Source organism: Carassius gibelio, chromosome A21 (assembly GCF_023724105.1).
Source record: "Carassius gibelio isolate Cgi1373 ecotype wild population from Czech Republic chromosome A21, carGib1.2-hapl.c, whole genome shotgun sequence".
NCBI lineage: Eukaryota > Metazoa > Chordata > Actinopteri > Cypriniformes > Cyprinidae > Carassius > Carassius gibelio.
Window position 1 is genome coordinate 7,270,391 of NC_068391.1, and position 15,363 is coordinate 7,285,753.

Here is a 15,363-nt window from a genome sequence, read left to right on the forward strand (position 1 = left end):
GGTTAGTCACATTGTACTGCTATTATTTTGAACAAGACTGTATGTAGAAGAATGGCATATTAAGTTGCTGGAGTATATTTGTAGCAATAACCAAAAATACATTGTATGGGTCAAAATGCCAAAATCGTTAGGATATTAAGTAAAGATCATGTTCCATGAAGATTCTTTATTTTGTAAATAATGCTCTACCAATTGAGCTACAGGAACAAAAATGATTCACTACAAGAACTTCAATCATGTCCACTACAGAGGAGAGGTGGTAGCGATTCCTGTCTGCAGGACGGTTAACCATGGTGGAAATTTCAAGTCCACATTCAGGCCGTTTTTTCTCTGTCTTTCCTGGGTGCCATGCTTGTAATGTGTTCATTTGATGCTGAATGTTTTTTAAGGTCTTTTCCTGCTTCTACAGCGTGCTTCCAATCACTGAAGCCCCTTATAGTGAAAGCAGAGTCTGATGGAGAAATTAAGTATTTCCTGCATGGAAAACAAAAACCAGTATCTGCTTCCATGGAGTATTCCAACCACTCCCATGACGTATACCATGACGCAACAAATGATCGGAAAATGTCTTAACCTGAGTCGGTTTATCCTCAGCAAGGTTGAAAGGCACTCTTGGCGATCCAGGGGTGCATGAGCTGAAGCATGAGGGCAGAGGATCAATCGGTGTTGGTGTCTTGTAGACTAGCGTGTCTTGCGAGTTGCTGTTGGATGCTTGCAATTGCACAGTCAAATCTGGCAAACCACCTTTTTTTGTGGTTATGGTGTATGATTTAAACTTGATTCAATTTAAAATTAGTAATGTTTTGCCAAGCCCCCCAAAGCGACCTCTTGATGCCGGGCCTGTCTTGAAGTTTCATTCTAATGGCACCCATTCCTCTATTGGTGAGCAAGTGATGTAATGCTAAATTTCTCCAAATCCGTTCTGATGAAGAAAACCTCATATACATCTTGGATGGCCTGAGGATGAGTACATTTTAAGCAATTTTACATTTTTGGGTGAACTAGTGCTTTAACCTATTTTAGTTCATATTTGATTTATTTTTATACTTTACAGATGTCAACAAACTTATCGTTACTATTATGAAAACCAGCTCAGCTGTGCTGGATATTAATACATCTAACACAACATGACCTTCCCAAACCCTCATCAGATCCGTGTCCACTCCGGGCTCCTTCATTTAACACCCGCTCACCACCACAAACGGTATTCACAAACCGCTGATTGCAGCAAAGAGACGAGAGAAGCAATCAGGGAGACATCTTTCATTATCACTCTGTATTCTATAAATCGAAAGGCACATGCGATGCAGACTTTGACACCGTATCACTAGAAGCACCAAGATGTATGTGACACGGAACAGACATATTGTAATGCAATTGCCAATCACCCTGAAAATTGATTGTTTCAGATAAAGGATCATTTTGCGCTAGTTTGACATCTTGTTAAAGCCTGAATGTTTTGATTGGAATGACTGCTGTTTGACCAAAGAAATTAGATGATAGGAGAAACCTGGATAAATTGCAGATGAACTCTCAACAGATGATACAGAACAGTGATGTGCATATGAGTTTTCAAGCATTTAAAAAAAAAAAAAACTGTAAAAATATGACTAAATAAAGGATTTGTACACCAACAGTTCACCTAAAATGAAATTTATGTGATCATTTATTCGCTTTCATGTCATTCCAAACCTGTAAAACCTTCTTTTGTGGAACATTAAAGGAGAAATTCATTCAGAAATGGCTAGGAAGTACGTTTTTTAGGTTTGGATTAAGTAAATGATGGTGTTTTCATTCATTTAATGTCTACAATCATCTAAAATATTGAAACCGATGGCAGCATGGGGATATAAATTACCACTGTGTTCTAATATGACAAGGGAAATGTTGTAGCTTCAATGTGATCTTGACGGTTGATCAGACACAGTTTATCCTTCAAACAATGTTTTCAGTGTAGTTTCGCTGTGAAATCTGAATGAACAAATGAACATTTATACACATCTGAATGCAGTACAGCTAAATGTAGCATCCGCTGCCACACAACAGCTTCCAAATAGTGTAAATAATAAAGTAAATCTACAGTGCAGGAATTCAAGCAGGGCTTTGGGCGGCATCCAGTACATCAAATCATTACCATTCACTGAAATACGCACACTAAAGTCAACATAAATAACAGAAAAATACACAATCCCAGAGAGTTCCCAAATAAACTTTAAGATGATGATCTGTAAAGTACTCAATATGTTCCCTAATGCATCCTGACTCTCACAAAAGGGAAACATTTTGTAACAGCCTGCAAAAATAAAGGCGAGCCACTCACATTGAGATCATCCATCTGTACGCATAGAAAAAATGATGTCAATTTTTTTTTACAAAAGTGCTTGGTGTTTTTTACAGTGTGTGATTTCAGCAGTCTGCCGTGTGATTTACGACACTCTGACACCAATGTTTCTTTCCCAAATATGGAAGATGGAACATCTAAAAATTGCGGCAGCTGAATGGGCTTGTCCAACATGCAGGAGTGTCACACTTTTCAGGCATCCCAAGGTAAATTTCTTGTCTTGTAAAATATAAAGTGGAAAATTTTTTTACGTTATTTTACCACCCATAAAACCGCCACCAAATCTGGGTGAATCCAAATCTTCTGGCTGAATAAAGAGTGTCACTGCATTCAAATAATTCTCAAATGCACAGTTAAAGATTGGTGTGTAACCCGCCACCTTAGTTTAGAGCAGAAACATTCCTGCAGAGAAACTCTGAAAGGTCACTTCCTTTGGAAGCCTGCATCACTTGTCTTAGTTCTGTCCTCCGCCCTCACGAGGTGGAGGGCCATATGGGCAGCGGATGGGCCTCGGTGTTGAACACATACTTATCCAGACTGATCAGCTCGTTGTCGTCAGAGAACAGGAGGAAGAGATACTTTAGCGTCTCACCCAGGAAGAAACTCTCCATCTTATCTCTGGGCACAGGGTTCAATGGGTCACGGACGTTACCTATAGAGGTATAGCCCCCGCTGGGGACCTGGGACAGGAACCGAGTAAAGAAGTCAAGTTTGTGTTCATTGGCAATGACACCCAATGTAGCTGCACAAATAAATATCTAATACTGTGCAATAGATTTCCAAAATCAACTGATACTGATACTATATATATATATATATATATATACCTTGGCAACTAGAATAAAATGAGCTGAAATAAAAACAAATTAAATCGAAATAGAACTACATAACTTTTTTTTATTTTACAAAAGCACAAAACAAAATTCTGAAAATAAAAACAATTCAAAATATGAATAAATACTATAATGGCATAATAACATTAAAATAACAATTAAATTAAAATAAAAAAGATATATATATTTTCCTTTTAATATACATTTTTTCAATTGTAAAATCCTTGTTATATTTTTTTGGAAAATCAGCTATTTATAAACTGGGACTTTTTGGACTTTTTGGCATGTAGACCAAAATGACTGTGCATTTCTCACTCACTCTGGTGTACTTGTTGAAACTTTGCATTATGTCCCAGCCCCAGTCCCTGTATTTGCTGTCCTTGGTGAATCTGTACATGTAGAACAGACTCTCAACGGTCTCAGGTCTCAGCAAGTTGTGTCTGTCTGCAGGCTGCACACACATTTTGAGAGAGGAAAAAAATATCCGTTCATGTAAAAGGGCACCAACAAAAAAAAAAAGTCATCCTCATCAGTGCTAAGAGCAGAAATATTTTTTTGTTCTTCAGAGCAGATATTAAATGAATATATTATATTACAAAAAATAAACATAAAGGCCTTGACTGCACAATCTGAATACAGTTTCTGCACCATTTGTGGGGGTTATAACCATTTTATTTCAAGCAAAAGGAGAGAAAATGAAAGATGGATCCATTCCAAAACCTGCATCAGCAGTTTAAGGCCACGGCTCCAAACGCCCAGGGAGTTTATTGTCAGAAATGAGTGGTGACTGTATAGGTTAATGTACCTTCACATCTATGTCCCGTCCGTTGTTGGACTGCAGGTTAAAGTGAGCAATCTCTGGGCTCAGGCCCGTCTCCATCTGTGCATACATCTGATGGCACGTCTCCATCAACTGCAGAGCCAGCTCCATGTGATCAGTGGGCAGGCCGTTGTGAACACCGAGAGCCAGCGTGCCAGGAAGAAAACACACCAAATGATCCTAGATCAGACAGAGAGAGAAAGAAAGCATGCAAGTTTCAAACAACATGAGATTGAGCAAATAATACCAGATATACCTCCTTATTTTTTGGTGATCAATTCCTTTTAGAACGATACTTGGTGGCAGACATGTGGTGAAGTTATGACTCACCATTTTGGGATTGAGACGGCCGTTGGACAGCTCCCCAACAAAGGTCAGTTTACTAGGAGAGGTCTGTCTCAAGAGATTCTTTCTGACACCTTCTATAGCCTGAAGATAGTCCTCCAGCAGCCTAGAAAGACACACACTCATCGTCCTCTGCATTTGATTTGCAGTGATTAAGTTTGCCATCTAGAGGCAAAATAAACCATTGCATTTTAATTGTGCATGAGAGCATCCCAGACTTCAGATGATCCTCATACCTGTCTGTGATGTATAAAATCCAACATATAGAAAGCTAGGGGTGCAATTCAACCCCATCAAGGTCTTAGTGAGATTAGTCAGACAGGATAGATGCAGAGCTCATTTAAATGGACCACCTTCCCCGTCAATGGCTAGTATATCCATCACTGACCTGGTCTTGACTGGATTTGATATTCCAGGCCAGAGATATTTATCAAACCTCATTAAAAGTCAGTGTCTACTGAACCCCAGTGAACACCCTTTTATTGAATTATTCAAAAGCGAACCCAATGAAAAAAATAACATCAGCTAGAAGCAAGTGCATATGATGTCAACACAGCAAACGAGACTCAGGTGTGAACAGAAGCTCTGATGTGAATGACAATGAGACATCAAGCTCAACAGAGACTGAATCGCACTGGCAGAGAGAACAGGAAGACAGAATATACAGATATATACTGTGCATCCCGACTTAATACTTAACCATGAGAAGTGACGCATTAAAACATGCTCAGTCTTTTTTTTCTTTCTCAGTGCAATTCACCCTTTCAGTGACTGACAATGGGAATCAATCATATCACCCCATCTGTGACCAGGATCATAACCTCAGTACATTAGGCTCAGTAAGCATCGCCAGTTCCCTGGAACCCATTAGCTAAAAGCACCAGTGGGGTATTGACACTCAGTCTAAGTGCTGAATTTATGAACGGTCAGTCATAGCTGCATTTGTATCTGATGTTAACTCACTCAGTTTCTTTCTTGCCACTCTGTAGCCACTGTTTGAGCAGGTACTCATAGTAGCTGTCCGCACGGGCCCCCAGCGTAAAGGCCCCTCGACGTGTGAATTTCCCACTGTTTGTGTTGATGAACATGGGCACCAGACCGTCACGCTTTCCCTCCAATCGGTGGACCTGTCTGGTCACCTCCTCCACTGCATTCTGAAAACAGAGGAATGCATCCAATCTCAAATAAAATAAAGTAATAAAATAGGCAAAGCTTTTAAATATTTCGAAATGTGAAAAATTACATTAAAATTCAAATACAAAAAATTAAGTACCTGGTACTGTGGGTCCTTTGTGAGTCGGCTGAGCTCTCTGAACTCCAGCTGAATGCTGGTCACCTCTGCGACTGTGCTGTCTGTGGTCCAGCGTGGAGGGTGAGCAGTTCCTTCACCAATGTTCACGTCAGAGTAGGGGATTTTAGACGGGGTTTTGAAGGCAGGCATTAATCTGGACCCGATGTCTTTCTGTAAGAAAAGAGACACAACATGTATTGAGGTCTGCGGTCTATTAAAAATGTTACATCACAAGACCTAGCTGTATGAGCCAAAAGCTGTCAACCTTTATGGCTATACTTTCACATTTACTAGCACAAAAATAAATTGTAATGGAGATGATACTACGTGCTTACAGCTTTATCCAGGAAGAGAGTGTCACCAGTCAGGTGGTATGTGCTCAAGAGACCCCCCAGTATACGGATGGTACTCTCAAAAAGATTCACATCCACATTCTTGGAAAAGGACAATTCTGTCTCAACCCACTTTCTGGCCTCAGCAAACTCTATTACAGAAAGAATGAGAGAGAGAGAGAGAGAGATAGAGAGAGAGAGAGAGAGAGAGAGAGAGAGAGAGAGGAAAAGACAAAAGATAAAAAAAATTCCATCATTATTTGAAGTTTTTATTGCTTAGTTACTATACTTTCCACACACTATCTAGTTTATTTAAATGTGTCTACTAACAATGTCCAATAAAGAATATGGAAATGAGGCTTTTTAGATTTTTTTGTATGTAGCCATCTGATCATAAAGGCTTTTTAGCCTGAAAGATTGCAATGGTCATCATAAAGTTTTCTTTGAAAAAATAAGAAAAAAATAAAATAAATTGCAGCTTGATGACACGCAAAAAATACATTTTATGTGCCAGTAAGTAAAAATATTTGCCTGGGTTTTTCTTTATTTTCTTTGCTTTTTACATATTTCATCTCAAGAATGCACTTCACTGACACTGTATTTGATTTTTAAATCATTTTTACACAGTAAATAACTAAATGTATTTTTATGGAGGGACTTTTCTATTTTAAATTGGCAAGACAAACTGAATAAAATCCATACATAAAAGCCATCTGAAAGTAAAAAAAAAAAAAAGAAAAATGAAAAAAAAAAAAAAGTTTAAAACGGTCACTTTTAATAATACTTAACTTCTGGGAATTAAAAGTGCCTGTGGCTAAAGAAACCTCACCCTCATGTTGACAGTTGGAAAGAAAACAAAGAACAGATTTGAAATTTGCATACAGTGATCATGAAACTATAACTATTAATTATAAGGCTCACCGTCTTTCAGTCCCAAGATCCACATGGTGTCTAGTGCATCTATGAGAGTGAGGCCCAGGCCGAACCACTCTCCATGGGTCTTAGATACGGGCTTCAGTTCATCATGACCCCACGCAAAGGCCTTATAGCCCTTCCACGCGTGCCTGAAGGCTTCCCGCACTGCCTCAACATGATCCACGGCCTTCACTGTGAACGAGTACAACAAATAAGTCACAGACAAATATTGAGAAGATGATCAAATGTCTTTGACGGTTGATCTTAAGCACAAGCTAAACTCTGGCACGTAAACCTGGACAGACAAATACCTCAAATTGTGGGATGAATTCTGATACCTGGTTTTAAGCTGGCAGCATCCTCGGCATCAGCCTCGGTTCCTTCTTTTCCATGTGCAGTAGACTGAAGCTCCGTCCCCTGCTCCGCCTCGATCATCGCCCCACGCCAACTAGGAATTCAAAAACTGGCATCAGTTCTTACTTCGGTTCATCTATCATCCAACCCAGTGATTCATTCACCGTAATAGCAAAAAGCGCAAATAAAAATCATAATTACTGTCTGAGCTTTAATACCTCTAATTATTCAAAGGGTTAAATACGAAGCCAAAAATAAATAAATGTCAATGTCTGATCCTATGCAAATTATCATCATCATAACGCTCTAATAAAAAGTGGCCTCATTTCTTGAATGCAATCAGAGCAAACCTAATGACTGTTTTTGCTTCGTTCCCTCCATCTTCATCTCTCTTGACCATGGCTTCTTCTCCCTCTTTCAGCTGCCAGTCTGACACATTCCCTCGCTTCTGCAGCGCTGGAGGACCACGCTTGCTAGGGGGCTTCCTCTGCACATTCAAAACCACACAACATAAAAAGACAAGAGTAGGTGAAGAAACTAGTCAAATCTATCATTTTAATCTAGTATCTTAAAAGTTAGGTGAATTAGTGTGCTTAGATCAGCATCGTTATGGTTTACTTTATTAATATAATATTAAAATATATTAATATCAAAACAATATTTGTTTATATTTTTTATTTAGAATTTAGAAATACTAGATGTTTTTATTTTTATTTTCTTTATAACTGCTAATATTAACTTATACAGTATATATATATATATATATATATATATATATATATATATATATATATATATATATATATATATATATATATATATATATATATGCTTTTATTTTGAATTAAGATTGTATCATTTTCATTTATTAATATATTAATACAATTTTTAATAATATTTATTTATTGGAGAAAAAATATTTAGAATGAGGAAGATTTAACATTTTACATATTTTACAACTCAATTCTTGTTTAAGCTGATCTTTTCAACAGGAGCTGTAAAATACTTTGCAAACGAGTAGAGAAATTATAAATTAACCATACTATTTTACTTATCCATAATGTCTGAGAAGTCTTCCTACTAACCATAGCTGGAGGTTTGGGAAGTAATGGAATGCTTGGTCTTTGAATTTCCGGCATCACTTCTGATGGGATGTCCTGGACCCCCGGGACAACTCCTGGTGGGAGCTTTGGGATGAAGACAGGAGGAATGGGCCTGAGACCTCGGTTATCCGTTTCAACCCAGTCCTCCTTCAACGACCTATCAGAGAGTCCTAGAGAAGAAAACACACATAAATTCAACCCATGTGAATTATTAATGGCAAAAGGCATGATCAGTTTCTTTCTTGCCACTCTGTAGCCACTGTTTGAGCAGGTACTCATAGTAGCTGTCCGCACGGGCCCCCAGCGTAAAGGCCCCTCGACGTGTGAATTTCCCACTGTTTGTGTTGATGAACATGGGCACCAGACCGTCACGCTTTCCCTCCAATCGGTGGACCTGTCTGGTCACCTCCTCCACTGCATTCTGAAAACAGAGGAATGCATCCAATCTCAAATAAAATAAAGTAATAAAATAGGCAAAGCTTTTAAATATTTCGAAATGTGAAAAATTACATTAAAATTCAAATACAAAAAATTAAGTACCTGGTACTGTGGGTCCTTTGTGAGTCGGCTGAGCTCTCTGAACTCCAGCTGAATGCTGGTCACCTCTGCGACTGTGCTGTCTGTGGTCCAGCGTGGAGGGTGAGCAGTTCCTTCACCAATGTTCACGTCAGAGTAGGGGATTTTAGACGGGGTTTTGAAGGCAGGCATTAATCTGGACCCGATGTCTTTCTGTAAGAAAAGAGACACAACATGTATTGAGGTCTGCGGTCTATTAAAAATGTTACATCACAAGACCTAGCTGTATGAGCCAAAAGCTGTCAACCTTTATGGCTATACTTTCACATTTACTAGCACAAAAATAAATTGTAATGGAGATGATACTACGTGCTTACAGCTTTATCCAGGAAGAGAGTGTCACCAGTCAGGTGGTATGTGCTCAAGAGACCCCCCAGTATACGGATGGTACTCTCAAAAAGATTCACATCCACATTCTTGGAAAAGGACAATTCTGTCTCAACCCACTTTCTGGCCTCAGCAAACTCTATTACAGAAAGAATGAGAGAGAGAGAGAGAGAGATAGAGAGAGAGAGAGAGAGAGAGAGAGAGAGAGAGAGGAAAAGACAAAAGATAAAAAAAATTCCATCATTATTTGAAGTTTTTATTGCTTAGTTACTATACTTTCCACACACTATCTAGTTTATTTAAATGTGTCTACTAACAATGTCCAATAAAGAATATGGAAATGAGGCTTTTTAGATTTTTTTGTATGTAGCCATCTGATCATAAAGGCTTTTTAGCCTGAAAGATTGCAATGGTCATCATAAAGTTTTCTTTGAAAAAATAAGAAAAAAATAAAATAAATTGCAGCTTGATGACACGCAAAAAATACATTTTATGTGCCAGTAAGTAAAAATATTTGCCTGGGTTTTTCTTTATTTTCTTTGCTTTTTACATATTTCATCTCAAGAATGCACTTCACTGACACTGTATTTGATTTTTAAATCATTTTTACACAGTAAATAACTAAATGTATTTTTATGGAGGGACTTTTCTATTTTAAATTGGCAAGACAAACTGAATAAAATCCATACATAAAAGCCATCTGAAAGTAAAAAAAAAAAAAAGAAAAATGAAAAAAAAAAAAAAGTTTAAAACGGTCACTTTTAATAATACTTAACTTCTGGGAATTAAAAGTGCCTGTGGCTAAAGAAACCTCACCCTCATGTTGACAGTTGGAAAGAAAACAAAGAACAGATTTGAAATTTGCATACAGTGATCATGAAACTATAACTATTAATTATAAGGCTCACCGTCTTTCAGTCCCAAGATCCACATGGTGTCTAGTGCATCTATGAGAGTGAGGCCCAGGCCGAACCACTCTCCATGGGTCTTAGATACGGGCTTCAGTTCATCATGACCCCACGCAAAGGCCTTATAGCCCTTCCACGCGTGCCTGAAGGCTTCCCGCACTGCCTCAACATGATCCACGGCCTTCACTGTGAACGAGTACAACAAATAAGTCACAGACAAATATTGAGAAGATGATCAAATGTCTTTGACGGTTGATCTTAAGCACAAGCTAAACTCTGGCACGTAAACCTGGACAGACAAATACCTCAAATTGTGGGATGAATTCTGATACCTGGTTTTAAGCTGGCAGCATCCTCGGCATCAGCCTCGGTTCCTTCTTTTCCATGTGCAGTAGACTGAAGCTCCGTCCCCTGCTCCGCCTCGATCATCGCCCCACGCCAACTAGGAATTCAAAAACTGGCATCAGTTCTTACTTCGGTTCATCTATCATCCAACCCAGTGATTCATTCACCGTAATAGCAAAAAGCGCAAATAAAAATCATAATTACTGTCTGAGCTTTAATACCTCTAATTATTCAAAGGGTTAAATACGAAGCCAAAAATAAATAAATGTCAATGTCTGATCCTATGCAAATTATCATCATCATAACGCTCTAATAAAAAGTGGCCTCATTTCTTGAATGCAATCAGAGCAAACCTAATGACTGTTTTTGCTTCGTTCCCTCCATCTTCATCTCTCTTGACCATGGCTTCTTCTCCCTCTTTCAGCTGCCAGTCTGACACATTCCCTCGCTTCTGCAGCGCTGGAGGACCACGCTTGCTAGGGGGCTTCCTCTGCACATTCAAAACCACACAACATAAAAAGACAAGAGTAGGTGAAGAAACTAGTCAAATCTATCATTTTAATCTAGTATCTTAAAAGTTAGGTGAATTAGTGTGCTTAGATCAGCATCGTTATGGTTTACTTTATTAATATAATATTAAAATATATTAATATCAAAACAATATTTGTTTATATTTTTTATTTAGAATTTAGAAATACTAGATGTTTTTATTTTTATTTTCTTTATAACTGCTAATATTAACTTATACAGTATATATATATATATATATATATATATATATATATATATATATATATATATATATATATATATATATATATATATGCTTTTATTTTGAATTAAGATTGTATCATTTTCATTTATTAATATATTAATACAATTTTTAATAATATTTATTTATTGGAGAAAAAATATTTAGAATGAGGAAGATTTAACATTTTACATATTTTACAACTCAATTCTTGTTTAAGCTGATCTTTTCAACAGGAGCTGTAAAATACTTTGCAAACGAGTAGAGAAATTATAAATTAACCATACTATTTTACTTATCCATAATGTCTGAGAAGTCTTCCTACTAACCATAGCTGGAGGTTTGGGAAGTAATGGAATGCTTGGTCTTTGAATTTCCGGCATCACTTCTGATGGGATGTCCTGGACCCCCGGGACAACTCCTGGTGGGAGCTTTGGGATGAAGACAGGAGGAATGGGCCTGAGACCTCGGTTATCCGTTTCAACCCAGTCCTCCTTCAACGACCTATCAGAGAGTCCTAGAGAAGAAAACACACATAAATTCAACCCATGTGAATTATTAATGGCAAAAGGCATGATGTTTAATAAAACGTCTACCCCAGCAGTTAATGTAAACAGGCAGAGAGGTTGTACCAATCATCCACCTTTTGTGTTTTCACCTTTCATATCCTGCGAAATGTCATTAAAGGGGACTTGTATGAAGTACCTCTCCACTGCTCCGTCAGGCTGGGATAGGAAAGAACCCCACAGATAAACAGGAAGGCCAGCAGGAAAAGAATCAGGCTGCGCTGAAGCCGAGAGAGCTGCTTCCATTTCTGCCAAAACAAACACAAAAAATTCGAGGACAATTGGAGGAAAGTGCAGCAGTTTTATATTTTATGGCTTGATGTGGCAATTGCAATGATTGCCAAATATACTGCAATAAAAATACAGCAACATGGAAACAAAAATAAGATTTTTCCCCTCACTCAAGATTTTTATTTTATTCAGTAAAGATTATTTATCAGCCTAATTAATTCAACTGACATGAGTCTTAGATAATGGAAGACATTAAAGGTATAGCTCACTCAATAAAGTCTTACATTTTCTCTCCCACGTTGTTTGAACCAGCCGTCAGACTTTGTAATGTTTTTGAAAGAAGTCTCTTATACTCACCAAGGCTGCATTTGTTTGATCAATAATACAGTAAAAACTGTAGTTCTAGAAACATTACAACTTGAACTGCTATATTTTTAACTGTAATTTATGATCAAATCTGATTTCTCAGTTGACATTACTTCAGCTTTCAGTTTCACATGATTCTTCAGAAATCATTCTAACATGCTGATCTGATGCTAAAGTAAAACAATTATTATCATTATCAATGCTGTCCGTAGCTTTGTGAGAGGAATAGACCAAGTTAAAACGTGTTAACAATTTGCATTCATAAATAATTATTTATTTTCATATTTTTAAGCTTCAATGACATTGAACTGCTGTTGCATGAACAAGATCCTCCTTCTGGGTTCCCATGGGGAAAAAAAATAACAGCATGTGGTTTAGATAGACATAACAGTGATTCAATAATAGAATAACATAGTTTTAATTTCTGGGTGAACTGTTCCTTTAAGATATATATATATTTTTTTTTTATTAAAAGGTGAGTTTTTTCAAGCAAAACGAGTGTGTTTTAGCTAAGCAGGGAGTGCATGTCTGCTTTTTGGAGATAATTAAGTATACACAAATTAGTAGATTAAATAAAAGAGGGGAAGAAACAAGGGCTTTGACACCTCTGGCTTGGCTAGGACTAAACACGACATCTACACTGGCAGCATTTTGTTCTCAGAATATTAAATAGATGTCAAGACGTCTCGCAGACAGGGAAATGACACTCATTTACGCAAACAAATAAAGAGTTAGAAGCCATCAGCCTTCGAACATCATCACTAATAAATGAAAAAAAATACATAATGCTTCACATTTCTGTCCTGCAAAACAAGGTAAAGAGTTTAGATGGCATTTTAAGCAGAAAATCCCCAGCCACTAACCCTCCAGCAGGACTGTCTCCGGTGCTTGGCGTTGGTGTATCTGCGGCTGTGCTGCTCTCCCAGCGTCAGAGAGACAAAGTCCTTCCTCTGTGGCGAGTACATCTCTAATACAGCCACCACTCAGACACTGGATCAAATAGGTGAGAGAGGGAAAAAAAGACAAGAATGACACAGATATCAAGTGATTTTTCCCACAAAGCATTATTTGTAACATGAGCTGAGCACATGAAGGTCTATTGCTCCAGCAACGCTGATCTTTGCAGGTCCCTGAGAAGAATCAAGGTGTAAAATACAGATCTGTTCACAAGATTAATTACCACCGGACTAAATCTGGAGTAAACCAAGGCACACTGACATCCATCTGATCTGAGAACAACATCATGGGACAGTGCCATTCACCTCATTGTCCCAGGGCTGTGAGAGCCATGTAAGAGGGTATAGGAACATTAGCTTAAGTCCATTTGGTTTTTATCATACCAACCTGTGCTTACTGGATGGGACAGATTTAAAGTAACAGGCCTGCCAATATATATATATATAGAATTTTGAACCTTTGCCTTTTTACTTTTAGCCATTTTGAATTTTGCTGTAAAATGTAATTTTGTCACAAAATTGGCAGCATGTCCTGAGGTAACTGAAAAGTTTGTACCACACGCAATAAATGTTTTAAATAAATGTCCTTTATATATATATATAAAACAGTATAAAACACTATTGCAAAATATTAATACCATTTTAAAAATATTTTAATATACTTTAAAATATAATTTATTTCTGTGATGTACAGATCCTCAGAATTATTTCTGAAGGATCATGCACAGACATTGAAGACTGTAGCAAAGATGATGAAAATTCAATATTGCACCGCAAGAATAAATAATATTTTAAAGTATATTAAAATAAAAACTGTTATCGTTTCACAATATACATTTTTTTTCTTCTGTATTTCTGATCAAATAAATGCAGCCTTGATGAGCAGAAGAGACTTCTCTTAAAAACAGTGCGCATATATATGTTGCCAAAAATATAATGTAATGTTTGGTATACCAATAAAGTACAGTAAAATAAAATTAAATGATCAGAAAGAGAATAATCCATTCATTCTGTATTAACAGCTTAACACATCTGCACAGGTAAGGCAGTAACTGGCCTCGAGACGCATCCTCGTTTTACCTTTCTCTGGACAACTTGCTGCTCCTGGTTAGGAGGAGGATCTATATGCATGAAGAGGAGGAGGTCACAGCCAATGCTTCCCATCCACTGTGCATGTATTAATAGAGTACACTCAGTGTGTAGGTGGCAGCAGATCTCTATCACTCCTCCATAATAACTCTGCTCATCTACAAACCGCGTGTTCTTCCCACAAAACGCTCATTTAGGCTGACATGCAGTCTGCTCATAATATATGTCAATCTTCAGGAAAATAAGCACGGACGCTGTTACTAGTTAAACAGCTGTGTGCTGGGCAATGTTTATGTGACGGCTTCTTACTATGTCACATGATCCTTCCTCACGCGTCATTCATTCGGACTCCGCCCTCTTTTATTAACACGTTCATTGCCCCTTACTAGAGCTAAAAAACGTGATATTTCGCTTCAACAATGTCAGTAAACATGATTATACTAATGATTATACTACATAGTCTGATTATACAATTTTTTAAAACATATATTGTTATAATGCTTGATTATAAATCAAATTGCAAAAACGTTACCACAAATAAAAAAGACCTATATTTGGAAATCAATCGTCCCATGTAGAATTTTGGTGTACGTACAGTAACCAAATAAAAAATCTCAATTTAATGTTATATGGGGTAAACGAAGTATTTTAATACACTTGAATATAAGTTTAATTTACTAAAAACTAAAACTAAACTAAAACCTATAATAAATACATAAATACACGCATCCATCCTCCTGGATAGTACTTTAATGTATTTATATATAGTATATATTAATATGAAAAATGAAGCATTTTAATATGCTTAAACATTAGCTGTACTTCAAATAGAAAAATATATCAAAAATACTGTATATAGTGTATATGTGATATATAGCATAATAGTGTATATATGTAAAATAAACAGCTAGAGA

The 15,363-nt window shown here is 37.1% G+C and overlaps 1 protein-coding gene across 10 annotated transcripts; it reads right to left on the reverse strand.

The window, feature by feature from the left end:
* Positions 1 to 1,637: 1,637 nt before the first annotated feature.
* On the reverse strand, positions 1,638 to 14,780 carry LOC127942375 (endoplasmic reticulum mannosyl-oligosaccharide 1,2-alpha-mannosidase). 10 transcript variants are annotated; one of them, XM_052538083.1, is made up of 14 exons: positions 14,441 to 14,780; positions 13,268 to 13,394; positions 11,900 to 12,055; positions 8,317 to 8,504; positions 7,582 to 7,718; positions 7,216 to 7,325; positions 6,884 to 7,069; positions 5,966 to 6,114; positions 5,613 to 5,801; positions 5,303 to 5,493; positions 4,325 to 4,445; positions 3,980 to 4,174; positions 3,494 to 3,625; positions 1,638 to 3,021 (listed from the first exon to the last, which is right to left on the reverse strand). In XM_052538083.1, exons 1-14 carry the CDS (start codon positions 14,522 to 14,524, stop codon positions 2,815 to 2,817), a joined length of 2,172 nt encoding a protein of 723 aa, XP_052394043.1. In that variant the 5' UTR covers positions 14,525 to 14,780; the 3' UTR covers positions 1,638 to 2,814. The 10 variants fall into 10 exon arrangements, with proteins under 10 accessions (XP_052394043.1, XP_052394047.1, XP_052394050.1 ...); XM_052538087.1 differs by lacking the exon at positions 8,317 to 8,504 and adding an exon at positions 11,571 to 11,758; XM_052538090.1 differs by lacking the exons at positions 7,582 to 7,718; positions 8,317 to 8,504 and adding exons at positions 10,844 to 10,980; positions 11,571 to 11,758.
* Positions 14,781 to 15,363: the final 583 nt, after the last annotated feature.